At 39.7% G+C, this 19,743-nt stretch overlaps 1 protein-coding gene across 1 annotated transcript in view; it reads left to right on the forward strand.

Moving 5' to 3' along the window:
* Window positions 1–8,100, forward strand: part of pgap1 (post-GPI attachment to proteins inositol deacylase 1) — a 31,593-nt gene extending 23,493 nt beyond the window's left edge. Inside the window, exons 21-26 of the mRNA XM_088352456.1 lie at window positions 819–1,049; window positions 3,343–3,478; window positions 4,564–4,614; window positions 4,691–4,872; window positions 6,606–6,710; window positions 6,788–8,100. Coding sequence (XP_088208582.1) covers window positions 819–1,049; window positions 3,343–3,478; window positions 4,564–4,614; window positions 4,691–4,872; window positions 6,606–6,710; window positions 6,788–6,926 — 844 coding nt within the window. The 3' untranslated portion in view covers window positions 6,927–8,100. The remainder of the gene's footprint in view (window positions 1–818; window positions 1,050–3,342; window positions 3,479–4,563; window positions 4,615–4,690; window positions 4,873–6,605; window positions 6,711–6,787) is intronic.
* Window positions 8,101–19,743: the final 11,643 nt, after the last annotated feature.

Here is a 19,743-nt window from a genome sequence, read left to right on the forward strand (position 1 = left end):
CTTGAAGAAGCTGACATTTCTGGCCGCCATCTTACTATTACAGAAGCCCGAAGGAGGATTTTTGCAAATTTAGCTTGACCCGATGCTGTTTTTAGCACTCAACAGCGACTTGCTACACACAGCTAAGCCATTCATGCAATGGTCGCCAAGTCGGGTGAACCCGGAGCAATCTGGAGCTACCCGGCTTCAGCGCTGTTAGGGACAGAGACACAAAAGCCTGCGTGAAGCGGAGAGGAGGCGGACTCGCTATCTATGTAAACGCGAGGTGGTGTAACCCTGGGCACAAAGATTTCCATCTGCTGCAGGGACGTCGAACTTTTGGCCTAGCGTGTGACGTCATCCACTCCGCTGTGGCTAAACTACAACACAGCACCCCGAGGCCATCCTGTTAATCTGTTAATACACAACAAAAGAATACTGCTGGAAGTGTGAATTTTCCTACGGGAATGAATAAAGTATCTATCTATCTGAGTGGATCATTCGAGTTTCCATAGTGTGTCCTCTTCAAATGTACATACTTTAGCTCCATTTTAAGCTACAACACCCTTTGGTGGTGAATTAGTAGCCTAGATGGTAAGGCGCCCGCTTTGAGACTGGGAGGTCGGTGGTTCGCGCCCCGGCCGAGTCATTCCTAAGACTTAAAAAGTGGTCGGCGGCGCCCTCTGTTGGCTGCGGCTGCATCGGCTCGCTACAACGGGTCAGGTGCAATCGACATTTCGTTCTGTGTACATTGTTACACAGAATGACAATACAAGGAAATTATTATTATATTATATTAAACACACCATTGCTTTAACCTGGTCTCCTCTCCTCGACAGTTGTAGCTGGGTGAAAAATACCTGGTCGCTGCTTTGCCTCCCCATGATGGACGTGTCTCCGCCAATTTTCCCCGATGAGGTGCGTTACGACGGCACGGTGCCGTGCGCCGAGTGGCCTTACCTCCTGCACCCGCTGCTCTACGTGATGGGCGCATCCGTGGCCTACTGGGGAAGCGCCACTCTTCGAGTCAGCACCCGCATTTTTTCCTTGATTTTGGCCGTCCTGCACAGGTACGCACTGTTTCATGGTTTTATGGAAACCCAAGAGTGCGACATTGAAATGAAAAACGACCTTATGGAAGAAATATTTTGAAAAAAATAGGCAAGTATGTAAAATGGCTTTAATTTTTTAATGAGGGTGTCGATATTTGAGAAAATTAATATAAAATCTTTAACTCCCTAATGCAGGGGTGTCAAACTCATTTTAACTCGGGGGCCACACGATAGAACAAACATTCTGTCGGGGGCCGGACTAGTAGATTAAAGAGAAAGAAAAAGAGGGAGGAAAAAGGAGAGAGGGCAGGACAAAGAAAGAAAAAGAGAGAGAGGGAGAGAGCATGAGAAACAATTGAGATAAAAAGTCATGAGAAAGGGGGAAAAAAGGGAGAGGAAGAAAGAAATAGAAAGACAGAAGGAGAGAAAAGAGAAAAGAAAGCGTGAAGGGTAGGAAGAGAGACAGAAAAAAGAGAGAAAAGGAAAAAAGAAAGTTAGAGCAAAAGAAGTTAAAAAGACACAGAGAGAGAAAAAGACAGAGCAACAAAGGAAGAGAAACAGAGAGTGAAAGAGTCAGAGACAGAGAGTGGGAGAAAAGGGGTGGAGAAGAGAGAGAGAGAAAAAGAAATACAAGTACAGTGTCTTTGTTCAAGGCACCTAACTTTGGCAACATCAAGTTGACATTTTTCTACCTGCAGCTCGTTTTTCTCTTGCGCTTCTCTGAGTGTTGTCTCGCGGGCCGGATTCAATGCCTTAGCGGGCCTGATCTGGCCCGCGGGCTGCCTGTTTGACACCTGTGCCCTAATGTTTCGATAAACAGAGTGGTGTCTGTACGATGTCACCAGTCTCTGAAATACGTCATGCCACATATCTTTGGAAAGCTTAAACCCTTCAAAATATTTCAAAATATACCTATCACAGAAACATGTTCAGTCTGAAACAACATACCAGAAAACTGTAAAGCTGGTGTAACTCACCAATTACGTCCCCTGGCCGTCATGATATCCATACGCAAAAAAGGCTTTGTTACAGCCGGGACAATACAGAGAATCCATCCGTGTAAAATATTTACTCCTAGACACACGATTATGACGACAGATTAAAAAAAAAAAATCCGCCTAAAAGCATTTCTGCTTTGTTGGACGTTCCTTGGAGTAATCCATTTGTTTCGCTTCAAAACTCCCCTTTAAAAAAAAACAGACTCGTAAAATTATTCCCAATATGTTAGTGAGGGTCTGACCCGTTGATTGACACTTTTCTCAGCCAATAGTAGGTTTTCTTTTACGGTCCACAGTCAGCATTAGCCTAATGGGCCTGTATGACAAAACTTAATATTGTCATATTCCAGGTATTCCTCATAAAACATGTTTATGACATTCCATTAGCATTTTTGTTTTTCTCTCCACTAATTTTCAACCTCACTCATGGAAGAGTGTAGGTAATGGTCCGTCATGCATCCAAGGTTTAAGTACTTAAGAAAAAACAAAACTCAGACAATGTAATTTTCTTTTCACATTGCAACACTGGTCTTTAAAATCGCAATTAGTGTCGAACTAATTGTCTGTGGGATAATTGGGGCCTGCCACATTATGTTATGTGGCCGGTGGGGCATTGCTGAAAGAAGCACACGAGGAAAAACAAGCAGCCTTGTGTCCGACATTGACCTTCAGTTTTACATATGGCCACTGGGTGTCGCCAAATCCCGGTGCTACTTGCAAACCACCCACTTTAGCTCTTATTTCCTGACTACTGTTCATCAACCAGAGAACATTTGAAATGACATCCCAATTTTACTTCACTTACAATAAGTCACAGATTGGCCGTTTAAGGCAATACAATTGCACTCAGGTGTGGTGTGTGCATGTCTATCTGCACGCTATTTGTTTGGGGCATTTTATTCAGGCACGGCACAGAAAACATCAATCATACTTGACAAAAGGAAACAAACTATTTGCACAAAAACAGCTGTACAATGCATAAAGGGAGTAGGCTGAAGGTGAAGCAACCCTTATTCCATTTTTTCCTTCCAGGGAAGACATATTCACAATAAAAACAGGAAAACTGCATCATGCTCCACAAAGGGAAAAAATGGCATTCCTAACTTATAATTCTATCACTAGTGACTCCAATAACATAAAAGACCCAAAGAAACTCGATATTATGTTGTATTGATTAAATGAGTCTTACACTCCTGAATCCTAATTGTGAGATCCCCTGCTCTACAGTTAAGGCACCCCTTTTTTTAATACATGAGTGTTTTTTTCTACCATGTGGCCCCCGAGATAAAATGAGCCCTATACCCCTGATTCAGATCGTCCGTCTCAAGAAATTGCGGCACTATCGGCCTGAGGATGAGGATCTTCATCATGATGTTGTTGACCATCTTGGGCTGGAACACCTGCGGAGCGCTGTCGATCACGATCGCCTTCCTCATTCATTTGTACAGAGTGAGTCAGAGAATGCATTTTAACATATATATCGGGGACGCATCGAAAGGAAAATCTAGGGGGCCGAAAATGGGAAACACTGGCTGGAATGTGAAAGAGAAAAAGAAAGGTGCAATTTGAGATTTTAAATACGTGCTCGTAATGAATCGGAACAGGATTAGGACCCAAATGCGTGACGTTTCTCGCACATGCCTTTTATTTTACGGTAAATGGGGAGTCATGCACGTTAGGTAGCAGTCTGGCGTGGAATGACAGGAAGCCAGAGGCCGACGAGATCGTTACCAACTGTCAGAGTAGATATCGGACAAATGGGGTCGATACCGGACAGGACGGGACAGACAGGATTGATATCAAAACAGGATATCTAAATTAAACCGGACAAACTAGACGGGGACGAGACTGGGAACCGATATTAAACAGGACAAAACAAACGGGAACAATACTGGACAGAAAATACCAACAGGAAACAGGACCGAGTCAATACCCACGTCTTGCGGGGCAGAGGTTCGTTGACGGACTGACAAAGGTTGAGTGAAGGCACTGAGCTTAAATAGACGGGAAGCCAATCTGTCAACGAGCTGGAGCTGGGGCCAATTGGGCGCCATGGCAACCGTGACGGTGCCAGGCTTACTACTTGATACGAATCGTAAGTTTAATTCATTCAATTTTGGGTAAATCGTTCTGGACTGCTTTAAATTAAAAGCATGGTGGTCGCTGCAATCTATTATCCCCAAGAATGCATTTGTTTTTCTCTGTTTTAAAGCGTGCCATTGTGGCCTGCTTAAAATGATCCATTATGCCCAGTCTACTATTTCCGAGAGATAAACTTTGCTTTTACTTTTTTTGTTCTTCCTGCCCGAAATGAACATCACCTGTGCGGTTGTGATACATTATCCCCGGTAAACTATTGCTGTGAGCAGGAGCTGTCAGAGTGCATGTTAAAAATAAGGCTACTTTGCGTATTTTCGCATATTGCGGGGTTTTTGGTCCCCGTTAATTGAGATAAACGAAGGATTACAGTATAAATATAGTTGAGTAGATAAAACAAAGCATCAAATTGACCGCTTTTACGATTGTATATCCAGGTCCTGAGACTCCAGATGACAGAAAGGTCCTTGAGTCATATTCTCAATCTGGTACGTGAAACATGATGCTCATCACTCACCTCCCACACAACATTTCCAAGTCCCGGACTTTTTGTGCAAATGACAGGCACCCCCGAAGCACAAGAATGATTCAGAGGCCAGAGAATGTAATGGCGCTCCGCTGCTGTCTGAGTTCGCTCTACGGGAAGTCCGAGACGATCTGCAGATCCATCTGTGTCTTTCGGCGCTATTCGCCGTGCCGCTCATCCTCAGCTCGCCCTCGCTCGCCTACTGGAGCCACAACATGAGGTAGCAAATATTCATTTAATGTTAACCTGCTTTTCCAGTTCAAAGTGGGTTGCTCAAAATGGTCTCCGCAATTTGGAAATGGATCACTCGCTGACGCCATCTCCTGGCTGAAATCATCATTGTAGCCTCTGCTTTGGTGACATGCAAACCACAGACTATTATGACACCATCTCCTGATCTAGAACCTACATGAGGGCAAGGGAAAACTCAAAAACCTCAAGTCAAGTGATGTTTATTTGTGATGCTCTTAATCACAAGGAGACTCAAAAGCTGCACAGACTATTGCAAACCACAGACTAATATTATACCATCCCCTGATCTAGAACCTACATGAGGGCAAGGGAAAACTCCAAAACCTCAAGTCAAGTCATGTTTATTTGTGACGCCCTTAATCACAAAGAGTCTCAAAGGGCTGCACAGACCACAGACTATTATTACAAACTATTATGACACCATCCCCTGATCTCAAACCTAAATGAGGGCAAGGAAAAACTCAAAAACCTCAACATGAGGAAAATGAAGAAACCTTAAGAAGGGACCGCACGTGAGGTAAATCCCCCCTTCCAGGATGACCAGGCTGGAATGGATGTTGCATTAATAATTAATACACAGATATTGTCAACATAAAATTTAGGTTATTCATATGCTATAGAATAGAAGTGTGTTTTAAGCCTAGATTTAAACAGTTCCAGTGAGGTTGCAGATGGAATCTCAGGGGGAAGAGCATTCCACAGCCCCTGGGTCCGAATGGAGAACGCTCTCCAACCTGTGGATTTCTTCTTGGCTCTTGGGATCACTAGTAGACCAGCATTTTCAGAGCAAAGTGCTGCAACACCCACGAACAATTGCCTAAATACAGCATGTCACTTCCAATTATTTTCTTATCATACTACTTTTTTTTTACTGTTTTCACATTTTGTTCATTTTAAGGATTTTAGTGAAATAATATTTTTTTTAGAATTTAAAAATGTTAGAATAAAAAAACCTGCTAAATTAAATCAATAAAATGAAAATTTTATTTGGAGGGAAATAAATATTCAATGATGAATAGTTTAATAATCAGGATTTTCTTTTTAGATCAGGGGATGGTGTATGAAACATGACTTGACTAGACTTTTTGTATTTTGTATTTTGGTGGTTGGTTGGCTCCCTTAACCAGATGGGTCGTAGGGGCCCCATTTCCTGTGGTGTGTCCTGGGCAAGTACTAAAAATCAGCAAAATTATCTGATTTTTTTTTTTATTTAACACATTTTACTAAGAGAAATCTTTATTCTACTTAATTTGCTACTTTTTCCTCTATGTTCCTTAATTTGTAGACTTTTAATGAGATAATACTTTTCTTATATTTGTATCACTACAAACTAGGATTATTTAAATAAAACAAACTCAAAATACGTTTTTTAACTGTTGTTCGAATGACATTTTTTATTAATTTTATGTTTTGAAAATCCTAAAAAATCAGCAAAAATATCTGATTAGTTTCCCTTGGAGGTATAATTATTTTACTTAATTATATTTTATATTTTGATATAAGAATTTTAGTGAAATTCAAGTGAAAAAATATCGTTTCTTTAAAAATACATGTGTAATATCCAAATAATTAAAATCTGCTGGTATTTTTCGGAAGAAAAAAAACTATGAAAAATAATTGCTTATTGCAAAACATTTTCAAAATAAACCATTTTTGTTACAGTCTTCATCATCCCATTTATTTTTCCTTTCAATTTTACAGCTACACCGCTCGTCTGGATCCGGACCCCTACTGGCCCTTTTTCGTACCTGTGTGCATAGTCTACTTGCAACTCACCAACTGCAACGCTCAGATCCTCACCAACAGGTGGCAGCACCTTCCGGCAAACCCACTCGCGCTCCTGTATTCTACCAACATTTTTCCTGTTTTGTGTTTCCCTCTAGCAAACTTCTCCACCTCACGTCCTTTCTACCGCTTCCCCTTTCGGTTGCCATGGTGATCTTCTGCCCACTGCACCTCTACAGAGTGACGTACTTCCTATTGGGCGCTTTTATCCCGTTAGCGTTATGTTGCTTCCTCTGACGCTAGCTTATTTTATTACATTTCTTTATTTTTAAACGAGCCTTGCTTCTCGTATCGCCCAACACTTTGTATTTTTTTCTTTTTTTTCGCATTACTCGGCCAATCGCCAGTGGCGCCTCGCAAAAATGCCAAAGACGGAATAAGGAAATCGGATCGTCGATATCGTAACGTATTATCGGCCGACTTTAAACCAAGAAGATTATTTTTAAGTCATTTTAAGAAAAGAAATATACATATTTTGGTTTAGAACGGCAGTAGAAGTCAAATATTTCCGATTTAAACACAAACCGTGCAGCAACACAGACAGACAAAAATCAAACTACTGTATTTTCACAACCTTAGGGCGCATGTTTTAAAGGAGCAGTCTCCGTAGCTGGTTCCATTTTTGTGTTTAACACCACACAGGGCGCACCGCTGAGAGCGGGGACCGGCAAAGTGCATTTTTGTCAGGTCTGTTTGCTCTTTTTTTGCTGCTACTGTATTTCCGTCAGAAATGAACTACACTTGTGCAGCCGTGATCCAATATCCCCGAACTCAAACTACTGCAAACAGGAACCGACATCAAGCACCTTTATGGGGGACTTACCTTTGTGCCCTGCCTAAAACGAACTGAACTGTTTTGACCGCGATCCATTATGCCTGGTTATCCATTGCTTAGGGCAGGGGCTGGCAGAGCGCCGTTATTCTTGAGTTTGGTTCATTGCTGAAGCAGACCAATATGAACTGCCTAAAATCAACTGCACTGTTTTGACTGTGGACCGTTATCCCCAATTGACTATGAGAGCAAGGCCCTTTAGTCAGGAGCTGTGCTGTTGCGGACCACCTAATATTAAATGCACATTTCTGGCTGCGATAAATATAAATGGACTGTGTTCAAGTCCTTAAAGGCCTCCCGTGGCGATTTACAATGTACTTCACTCTTACCCATTCACACTAACTCACCATTTGCGGCTTACCTGCTTATCAGGGCATTAGGAGGAGCCGGGAACTGAACCTGTAACCTCTTGGTCCCAAGTCAAGCGGTTTACCCCCTAAGCTACTGCCACCCTGTGATCCATTATCCCTGGTTGACTCGCTGACAGTGAGCTGCAGGCTGCATATTTTTCAGTTTGGGCCGTTGAAGCGTGTCATTGTGATGCGCCTAATGAACCTAATTGGCGGTAATCAGTTATCCCCAATGGATTATTGTTGAGGGCAGGAGAGAGAAAATTTGTTTCATATGTGGCTGCTCCATTTTCCCCGTTCTTTGCACCTAAAATCAGTGGCACCCATGCAGCCGCGATCCATTATCCCAGGTCAGGGGCCTTGTAAGCAAATTTGTGTTATGTGGCCGGCTCGTTCCCCTCCAGTCTTTCCTGCCTAAAATGAACAGCACCCGTGTGGCAGCGACCCATTATTCCTGCTCAGCTATTGCTGCAAGCAGGGGCCGTGAAAGTAAATTTGTGTCATTTGCGCTGGCTCCCTCCGGGTGTTTCCTACCTAAGATGAGCAGCACTCGTGTGGCCGTGATCCATTATCCCTTCTCGACTATCTGCAAAATGGGGCCAACAGAGCGCGTATTAATAATTGGGGGGACTACTTTGCGTATTTTGGCATACTGCAGGGGTTTTTGGTCCCCATTAACCGCGATAAAGAGGGATTACAGTACTTGGCAATATATATATTTGATTTTTCAGTTTTTTTGTTGTGATCCCGTTCACTGTTGAAAGTCCTACACTGCCTTTACCGATAGACTGTTGACGCCCGGCCTCCTTCGTTGCCAATCGTCATGCATTCCGACTAAAAGTCGACCTGCACTCGACTTCATGCAGTAAAGTATTTCTTTGCGTGTACGAGCGTTAGAAAAACTTATATTTCAAATCAAGAAAAAAGGAGCCAATGTCTGTTTCAAGAGAAAACCTCCATCAGATGACCTCTGTCTGTGGACACCAGATGCCTTCAGACTTTGAATGAATGCTCTTCGAACTGAAAACATTCCTGGATTTTTACTTTTCTTCTTCTTCTGTTGACAGTGACTGTTAGTGTCAGCGAAATTAGCTACCAACGCGATGTTATTCGCTACTGTTGCTAGCGGCTAGGTTAGCATAAAGATGCTCTTCATCCAGGCCAGGGACTGCCGGAACAGAATAAAGACGATTTTATTTAAGTAATATATTTTTACAATTTTATTGAGGTTCTTCACGATTTGAATATTGTTATTCACCCCCATTTAGCTAAAACGAGGCTAGCCACCAAAGCAACCCTATTCGCTAATGTGGCTATGTTAGCTAAAATATTTGCTAAATAAAGCCAGAGACTGCTGAAGCAGAACAGAGGCAATGTAACGATTTTATTTAAGATTCTTTCACACTTTTAATATAGTTTTATCGCCTAATTAGCTAAACCCAAATTAGCCACCGTCGCAATGTTAATTGCTAATGTCACTACCGGCTACACCAGCAAGCGCTAAATCCAGGCCAGGGACTGCCAAAACGGAATAGAGACGATGTAACAATTATGAAATAATTTTCACGATCTTATTTAAAGCTTTCATGATTGTAATAGTGTTATATCGTCCAGTTAGCTAAAGCAAAGCTAGCCACCAAAGTGCTGTTATTCGCTAATGTGGCTAGCGGCTATGTCAGCTAAATGATGCGCTTAATTCAGGCAACAGAATACAAATGATCGCTAACCATTTCAGTCAATTATTTTCAGATCTTCTTTAAGTCCTTCACGATTTTTATATGGCTGTATCGGCTAATTAGCTAAAACCAAGATAGCCACCAGTGGGATTTGAATTTGCTAATCTGGCTAGCGGCGACGTTAGCAAAACATTTGCTTTAAATCCAGGCCTGGTACTTACGGAACACAATAGAGACAATATAATTATTATTTTTTTTTACATTTTAAAAAAAATCCTTCACGATTTTCATATTTTTGTTTCGCCCAACATTTATTGCTAATGTGGCTAGCAGCGATGTTAGCAAAAATACACGCTTAATCCAGGACAGGGACAACTGGAACCGAATAGAAATGATCTAACAGTTTTTACATTATTTTGAGATCTTATTTAACTCCTTACTGATTTTGATATCATTTTGTCACCCAATTAGCTAAAATTAGGCTAGCCACCAATGTGAGGTTATGCGCTAATGTGCCCAGCCGCTAATGTGTCCAGCTAGGGAATATATATATATTTCTTTTAATTTTAAGATCTTAGTTAAGTCCTTCACAATTTTATTGTTATATTGCCTAATTAGCTAAAGCTAAGATAGCTACGTTGTGATTTTAATTGCTAATATGGCTAGCGGCTACGCTAGCTAATAAACAAAACAAAAAACGCAAAATCCAGGCCTGGTACTTCAGAATAGAGACAATCTAACAATTTTTTGGATTATTTATCATTATTATACCTAACTAGCTAAAGCAAAGATAGCCACCATAGTGATGTTAATAGCTAATGTGGTTAGCTGCTATGCTAGAAATCATGCGCTAAATCCAGGTCCATAAGAACAGAATATAAATATTTTTTAATCTTCTTTAAATCCTTTACGATTTAAATAGTTATATCGTCTAATTAGTTAAAGCCAAGGTAGCCATCATTGTGATTTTAATTGCTAATGTGGCTAGCAGCTACACCAGCTAAAAAAATGTGCTAAATCTAGGCCAGGGAGTGCCAAAACAGAAAAAATATAACTCAAGTATTTCACAATCTTATTAAATTCCTTCATGGTTTTAATATCGTTATATTGGCTTTGTAAGGCAAGGCTAGCCCCCAAAGCCACGCGATTCGCTAATGCGACTAGCGGCTACGTTAGCAAAAACATTTGCTAAATCCAGCCGAGGGACTGTCGTAACGAAATAGAGGAAATCCAATGATTTTTCAATGTTTTTTAAACGACCATCTATGAAAAATACCGTCATTTGGCCCATTCCGACGTCGATCGTAAAAGGTCATTCCACTGAATTTATTTTCAAGTGCCTCTTTGGACAACGACGTAATAATAAGACGAATTTCCAATGAGTTAACTCACGCTGTAACGATGTTGTGCCAACTTTTTTCCCGTTTTCCGTATCAGTGCCTGTGTGAAGTGGTTTTTATCGTCATGTTTTATCGGGTAGTACTAAATATGGTGTTTTAAAAATTTTTTTTATTCAATTTCTGCCGATTGTGTCAATTGAGCTTTAGAAACCAGGAAGTGCTTAAAGCAAAGTGAAAGGCCAACAGTTGGGGTGTATTTTTTTGTGCAATGGTGTTTGTCGGTGACACATTTTGTGAGTTTTGTGAATTAAATAAGAAAAAATGGTGATGCCCTTTAAGAACCCACAGGGAAATAACTTGAAGCTGATGTTGAATAAAAAGAAGAAAAAAAAAAGGGAAGTGTTATTTGTCTAACTAAATATGTTTTTCTTCCTTTAGGAAAATCTTCAGTCGCTAATTGTCAGTGACGAGGACTGACCACCGGGTGGTGATCTATTCAAAGTTTGATAATATATTTTCATATAATATTTATCTACGTCTGTCTTTCTATCTTCCTTTTCTTCTTTATTTTCCTCCTATCTTGTTCCCTTCCCAGGGAAATCATTCCCTTCTCATGCCATGAGGCTTTTGAACTCCACCCGGGGGAGTAAAAGCTTACATTAAAGCCCACCCCCACATTTGCATATTACCCTATTTTTATGACAGTGTGTATTTTCCGTAGCACTATTTAAATACTCTATATCAACACGTTATATTGGGTATTTTTGTATTCTATATCTTTTATTTTATTCTTTTATTTTTCAACACAAGGATACTGCTGGAAGTGTGAATTTCTGTACGGGCATGAAGAAAGTATCCATCCATCCATCTATCCATCTATCTAGACATTGATTGATTTCCTTCTTTCATTTTTCTTTGTTTCCTTCTTTCTTTTTCTTCTTTCTTTGTTTTCTTTGTTTTTCTTTTTCCCCCTTCTTTGTTTTTTCTTGTTCCTTTTTCTCCCTTTTCTTTTTCTTTCTTTCATTTTTCTTTCTTTATTTCCCGCTTTCTTTTTCTTTCTTCTTTCTTTTTGTTCTTTTTCTTTTTCCCCCTTCTTTGTTTTTTCTTGTTCCTTTTTCCCCCCTTCTCTTTTTCCTTCTTTCATTTTTCTTTCTTTATTTCCTGCTTTCTTTTTCTTCTTTGTTTTCGTTGTTTTTCTTTTTTTCCCTTCTTTGTTTTCTCTTGTTACTTTCTTCTCCCTTCTCTTTTTCCTTCTTTCGTTTTTGTTTCTTTCCTTCCTGCTTTCTTTTTCTTTCTTCTTTCTTTGTTTTCGTTGTTTTTCTTTTTTCCCTTCTTTGTTTTTTCTTGCTCTTTTTCCTTCCTTCTCTTTTTCCTTCTTTCGTTTTTCTTTTATTTCCTGCTTTCTTTTTCTTTCTTCTTTCTTTGTTTTCATTGTGTTTGTTTTTTCCCTTCTTTGTTTTTTCTTGTTCCTTTTTCCTCCCTTCTCTTTTTTCCTTCTTTCATTTTTTTTATTTCCTGCTTTCTTTTTCTTTCTTCTTTCTTTGTTTTCATTGTTTTTCCTTTTTTTCCCTTCTTTGTTTTTTTCTTGTTCCTTTTTCTCCCTTTTCTTTTTCCTTCTTTCATTTTTCCTTTCTTTATTTCCTCCTTTCTTTTTCTTTCTTCTTTCTTTGTTTTTCTTTTTTTTCCTTCTTTGTTTTTTCTTGTTCTTTTCCTCCCTTCTCTTTTTCCTTCTTTTGTTTTTTTTCTTTATTTCCTGCTTTCTTTTTTCTTTCTTCTTTCTTTGTTTTCTTTGTTTTTCTTTTTTCCCTTCTTTTTTTTCTCTTGTTACTTTCTTCTCCCTTCTCTTTTTCCTTCTTTCGTTTTTGTTTCTTTCCTTCCTGCTTTCTTTTTCTTTCTTCTTTCTTTGTTTTCGTTGTTTTTCTTTTTTTCCCTTTTTTGTTTTTTCTTGCTCTTTTTCCTCCCTTCTCTTTTTCCTTTTGTTTTTGTTTCTTTATTTCCTGCTTTCTTTTTCTTTCTTCTTTCTTTGTTTTCATTGTGTTTGTTTTTTTCCCTTTGTTTTTTCTTGTTCCTTTTTCCTCCCTTCTCTTTTTCCTTCTTTCATTTTTCTTTTATTTCCTGCTTTCTTTTTCTTTCTTCTTTCTTTGTTTTCATTGTTTTTCTTTTTTTCCCTTCTTTGTTTTTTCTTGTTCCTTTTTCCTCCCTTCTCCTTTTCCTTCTTTCAATTTTCTTCATTTTCTGCTTTCCTTTTCTTTCTTCTTTGTTTTTGTTGTGTTTTTCCCCCTTATTTGTTTTTTACTTGTTCCCTTTTCTTCCTTTTTCTTTTTCCTTCTTTCATTTTTCTTTTATTATTTTCTCCTTTCTTTTTCTTTCTTTGTTTTTGTTGTTTTTCTGTTTTTCCCTTTGTTTTTTCTTGTTCTTTTTCCTCCCTTCTCTTTTTCCTTCTTTCATTTTTCTTTCTTTATTTCCTGCTTTTCCTTTCTTCTTTCTTTGTTTTCATTGTTTTTCTTTTTTCCCTTTGTTTTTTCTTGTTCCTTTTTCCGCCCTTCTCTTTTTTCTTCTTTTGTTTTTCTTTCTTCCTGCTTTCTTTTTCTTCATACTCTGTTTTCGTTGTTTTTCTTTTTTTCCCTTCTTTGTTTTTTTCTTGTTCCCTATTCCTTCTTTCATTTTTCTTTTTTTCCTTCTTTTTTCTTTCTTTCTCCCTTTCTCCTTTTACATTTTATTTATATATTTATTTCTTTATCTTATGTTTGACAATCCGTTTTTTGCAAAATAAGTGTATGAAACAACAACATAGATGTTTAATTCCTGTCCTCGAAAATCTGCCTTTGTTTGTAAAACCTGCGAAATACCTTTCTCTCCCGATAGGGGGCGACAATTCCTCACCCAAACGTAAAACCCCCACTTATAAACAAACATTTGATTTTTCCAATCGTTGCTTTTCAGACAGACACTTGTCACACTCGAGAAGGCAAATTTTAATCGTCGCCAAATTTCCGCCCTGAAGTCGATGGTCCGTGAACGCAACACCAACAATAAACTCGGGGGCCCCCCCGGCCCCGACTTTGAACTCCATCCCGAAACTCATTTAGCAGTCGGAAAGACGTCCTTGTTTGTGGACATGTCACGTTAATGACTTCTATTCATGGCGCCTTCTAGCTTCCTGCGCTAGGGCTAGCTTACTATCGGGGCCACTTTAGCTACTTTAGCTACAGAGTGTCTTTGCACATACAAACATCTAATATGAATTCAAAAAGTAAGTCATAATAAAATAGTATATAAACTAGACGATTTCCTCGGTAATTGTGAGATCTGGAAGTTAATGTAACAGTTAGCATGAAGCTGTTAGCATGTAGTCGTTGACACGTCGATAGCAATAAGGTGATGCCTTCAGGGACGGTCTAGAAATCACAGCCGTAGTTATAACATAGTAATAACACTGTTATTACACTGTGTAATCACATTTTGAACGGGCCCACAAATGAATGCATGGGGCCCATTTATTTCAATGGGTCGCCGCGGTAACCAGGGAAGTTTCCAGGGGTGGCCCAAGTGGGTCACTTTCCCACACGAAAGGTAACCATGAGCAAATGGTAGATGCTAACACGTCATCCACGTGTTAGCTTGTAGCAGTTAGCATGTAGCAGTTAGTATAACCCGTTAGCATGAAGCTGTTAGCATGTTGTCGCTGATATGTCGATAGCAACAAGATGATGCCTTCAGGGACAGTCTAAAAATCAGTCATAGTGATAACATAGTCACTGTTATTACACCGTGTAATAACATTTTGTACAGGCCCATTTAAAATGAATGCATGTGGCCCATTTATTTCAATGGGTCGCCGTGGTAACCAAGGAAGTTTCTAGGGGTGGCCCAAGTCGGTCACTGTCCCACATGAAAGGAACCCATGAGCAAATGATAGATGCTAACGTGTGGATGACACATTAACATGTAGCAGTTAGCATGTAGTAGTTAGCATAAGCCGTTAGTATGTAGCTGTTAGCATAACTTGTTAGCATGTAGCTGTTTGCATTAGCATGTAGCAGTTAGCATGCAGCTGTTAGCAGGACACGTTAGCATTGTAGCTTTTAGCATGACTTGTTAGCATGTAGCTGTTAGCATAACTTGTTAGCATGTATCCGTTAAAGCACAAGTGGTAATCTACTTCCATTTTCTTTTTCACTCTCCTTTTTCTTTCTCTTTCTGACTCTCTTGCTTTTGTTCTCTTTCTTGCCTTCTCTTTCTCACTCTCTCTGTTCTCCGTCTTTCACCCTTCCCGTTTTCTCTTTTTCTTCTTTTTTTTCTCTCTTTTTCACTCTCCCCCTTCTTTCTCTCTTTTTCTACCATGCCCTAACCCACCTGAGCTAAAATTTGACACCCGTTCTCCACACCGACCTTCTCTTCCCCTTCTTCTATCCCTGTATCTCTTTTTCTTTCCCCTATCTTTTTTGGTATCTCTATTTCTCTCTATATTTTGCTCTCTTTTTCTTTTCCCCCCTCTCTCTTTCTATCGCTCTGTCTTTTTCTTCTAATCTATATTCGACCCAATGTCACCGTCCCCACATTCTTGTCTCATTTCTTTCCCTTTTTCTATGCACTTGGCCTTGGAACATCACAGTGTCACTTCCTTTTTCTCACTTGCTCACGTTGACTCAGCCTTCCTTTAAGACCCTCGGAGTTAGTTTGTGACACTCAAAATTGTCTCCAGATTTCCAGTCCTTACGAGTGAAGTGATTGAGGAAATAAGTCGGCATCGAATTTAAATAAAGCAAAACACGTATCGACGCCGCCGGCTGAATTATTGATACTCAATTAGAGCAGGAAAGACGGAGGAGGCACTTTTTCAATTATTTATAAGCCGAGTCGTGCAAATGAGATGTTTGTCACTGCTGTTTATCGTTACCGCGTGGTATTGTTTACAAAATGATACATTTCCATTATCTAGCCTCAGCAGGGAAGCCCAGACCTCCCGATCCCCAGCCACTTCATCCAGGTCATCCGACAGGACAGGACAAAAGAAAGAGAGAAGGACAGGGCAAAGGAAGAGAGAAAGAAAGAAAGAATGGACGAGAGGAAAAGAAAATGAAAGAAAGGGCGAGAGGAAAAGAAAATGAAAGAAAGGGCGAGAGGAAAAGAAAATGAATGAAAGGACAAAAAGAAGAGAGAAAGAAAGAAGGAAGGAAGGAAGGAAAAGAGAAGGAAGTTAGAAAGATCAAAGCAAGAGAGAAATACAGAAAGAAGAAAGAGAAAAAGGAATTAAGAGGAAAAAAGAGAAAAAGAGCAGGAGAGAACTAAAAAAAAGACAGGACTGAAGGAAGAGAGAAAAAAGACAGGACAAAAGGCAGAGAGAAAGAAAGAAAGGACAAGAGGAAAGTAAATGAAAGAAAGGACAAAAGGAAGAGATAAAGAAGAAAGGATGTGAGAAAGATTAAAGCGAGAAATACAGAAAGAAAGAAGAGAAAAAGAAATAAGGAAGGAATGAAGAGGAAAAAAAGTGACAAAAAGAGAGGAAAGGAGGAGGAAATAGAGAAGGAAAAAGCAAAAGAAGGATGAAGGAAGAGAGAAAACAGTAAGCAACCCCGGCAATCAAATTCTTGGCAAAACCTGAATCAAGTTACATTTTTCTGAATTCCTGGTAACTCCAGTTTTCTCTTAGTTTTCTTAGTTTTTCTTTGTTACTTTTTCCTAGCTTTTTACTTCTTTTTTTTGCATTTTTCTTATTTTGTCCTCCAGTTTCTTACATGTCTTTTATTTGTCACTTTATATTCTCTTTTTTTACTTCTCTTTTCTCGCTTTCTTCTTTTTTCTTCTATTTTTCCTGCTTCTTATCTTTTTTTTTCTTTTTTCTCTTTTTCTTAATTTTCTTCGGTTTCATTTTTCACTTTTTCTTTTCTTCCATATTTCTTGCTTGTCCTTTTTTCTATCTATCTTTTTTTTCCTTTAATTCTCTTTTTAAAATTTTCTTTGGTTTCTTTTTTTTACTTTTTTCTTCTTCTATTTTTCCTGTTTTTCCCTTTTTCTATTTATCTTTTTTTCTCATTTTTTCTCATTTTTAATTTTCTTTGGTCTCTTTTTCCACTTTTTTCTTCTCTTCTATTATTCCTGCTTTTCCTTTTTTCTATTTATCATTTTTTCTTTCCTTTTTCTCTTTTTTTATTTTCCTTGGCTTCTTTTTCCACTTCTTTCTTTTCTTTTTTTTGTCTTACTTAAGTCCTTTTCTGCACACTCATCGGTTATAAATGGATGAAAGCAACAAAAACAATCTGAGAGCCGAAAGAACTGGCTCTTTTGAGTGACCTGAGCCAAAAGAGCCGCTTCTCTCAAAAAAAGAGGGAAACTTGCGTGGCAACATTGACGTCGTCTAACAGTGCTGGCGATAATTATAGTAAACCACACTTGTCTCTCTATATTTTAATGTCTTAGTGATAAAAAAATAACACAATAATAATAATTAATAAAAGAAGTGATTTCCTCCATTGCCCCCTGCCGCCTCTTTAGTCTCCCTCTCTCCTGGCGGAAAAACTCCAGCTCTCAGACACACTTGCTTTCATTTACTCGATCTCGTTCTGACATTGACTTCAAAACACCGCGCTTAAAATACAGTAGAGGGAACCTGCGTAGTTTTCGCCTGAAATCCTTGCCCGTTTCCAGACAGGAAAACTGGCAAACCCAAACTGTGTTTTGGGTTCTACAATTAGCATGGGTGTTTCGATGAATAGCTCTAGCCGAGCGGTTTCTTGTCGGCCACCCGGGCCCGAAACATAAACAGATTGCCCCGTGTCGGCCTAGATTGGACTCACAGTCGCTCTCGGATGGCTGCACCGGGTTCCGGGGTGGTCGGGGAGGAGGAGGGGGACTTATATTCGCCCTAATGAGCATCCGTGCGGCCCGGCTAGCGCTTCTCGCATAGAAGTGCGATTGTAAGACGCTGACGCTAGTCGTGTGACGCACGCTAACGTCGGCAAATCCCTGGGAACGTTTATCCGACCCGACAGAGATGCTTTCGGGAAAACATTTCGACCGGATAAAGGTAAATCGTCTACGTCGTGTGAAAAGAAATTTGAAATTTCATCAAGAATTGCCTAGCGCAAGCCAAAGCCCGTCGCTAAATAAGCTAACATGAGTGACTAGAGAAGGAAACAGTAGAAAAAAATATAAAACTATGGAGACAAACAAGATGTATTTACATGGAGCAGCTAACAATAGCGGCAAGTTACGAGCCATAGCCTGTAGCTAAAAAGCATGAGTGACTAGAGAAGGATACAGTAGATAAAAAAGTATACAACTGTCAAGACAAACAAGCTTTATTAACATGGAGCAGCTAATGATAGCTGCAAGTGGTAACACCTACCCTTCAGCCAAATGGCTAACATGAGCGGCTAGAGAAGGACACAGTAGAAAAAAAGTATAAAACTGTGGAGACAAACAGGCTTTATTTACATGGAGCCGCTAACAATAGCAGCCAGTGGCGAGCTACAGCCTGTAGCTTAATAGATACCATGAGTGACTAGAGAAGGATACAGTGGGAAAAAATGTCTAAAACGGTCAGAAGAAAAAAGCTTTGTTTACATAGAACAGCTAATAATAGTGGCCAGTGGCCAGCCATAGCCTGCAGCTAAGTAACTACCATGAGTGACTAGAGAAGGATACAGTAGAAAAAAGTATAAAACTGTCGAGACAAACAAGCGTTATTTGCATGGAGCAGGTAACAATAGCGGCCAGTGGCGAGCAACAGCCTGCAGCTAAGTAACTAACATGAGTGGCTAGAAAAGGAAACGGTAGAAAAAAATATAAAACTATGGAGACAAACAAGATGTATTTACATGGAGCAGCTAACAATAGCGGCAAGTTACGAGCCACAGCCTGTAACTAAATAGCTAACATGAGTGACTAGAGAAGGAAACAGTAGAAAAAAATATAAAACAAGATTTATTTACATGGAGCAGCTAACAATAGCGACCAGTGGCCAGCCATAGCCTGCAGCTAAATAGCTAACATGAGTGACTAGAGAAGGATACAGTGGAAAAAAGGTCTAAAACTGATGGAACAAACAAGCTTGTTTACATGAAGCAGCTAACAATAGCGGCCAGTGGCGAGCCACAGCATGTGGCTAGATAGCTAACATGAATGACTAGAGAAGGGTACAGTAGAAAAAAAGTATAAAACTGTCGAGACAAACAAGCTTTATTAACATGGAGCAGCTAACAATAGCGACCAGTGACGAGCAACAGCCTGTAGCTAAATAGCTAACATGAGTGACTAGAGAAGGAAACAGTAGAAAAAAATATAAAACTATGGAGACAAACAAGATGTATTTACATGGAGCAGCTAGCAATAGCGGTAAGTGACGAGCGATAGCCTGTAGCCAAATAGCTAACATGAATGACTAGAGAAGGATACAGTAGAAAAATGTATAAAACCTTTGCACGAAAGAAGCTTTATTTACGTAGAACAGCTAACAATAGTGGCTAGCGGCGAGCCATAGCCTGCGACCATGTGGCTAACATGAGCGGCTAGAGAAGGATACAGTGGAAAAAAGGTAGCGACTAGCGGCAAGTTGAGTAGCCAACATGAGTGGCTAGCAAAGAAAAGCAGTGGGAAAAAAAGTTTAAAAACTGAAACACGAAACAAGCTTTGTTCACACAGAGCAGGTAACAATAACAATAGTCGAGCGCTTTGAGACATAGCCTGCAGCCAAGTGGCTAAAATGAGTGGCTAGAGAAAGAAACAGTGGAAAAATGTAGAAGACTCTAGCACGAAAGAAGCTTTATTTACATAGGACTGCTAACAATAGTGGCTAGCAGCAAGCCATAGCCTGCGACCAAGTTGCTAACATGAGCGGCTAGAGAAGGAAGCAGT

Source organism: Urocampus carinirostris, chromosome 14 (genome assembly GCF_059441175.1).
Source record: "Urocampus carinirostris isolate Australia breed hairy pipefish chromosome 14, RoL_Ucar_1.0, whole genome shotgun sequence".
In the NCBI taxonomy this organism is placed as follows: Eukaryota; Metazoa; Chordata; class Actinopteri; order Syngnathiformes; family Syngnathidae; genus Urocampus; species Urocampus carinirostris.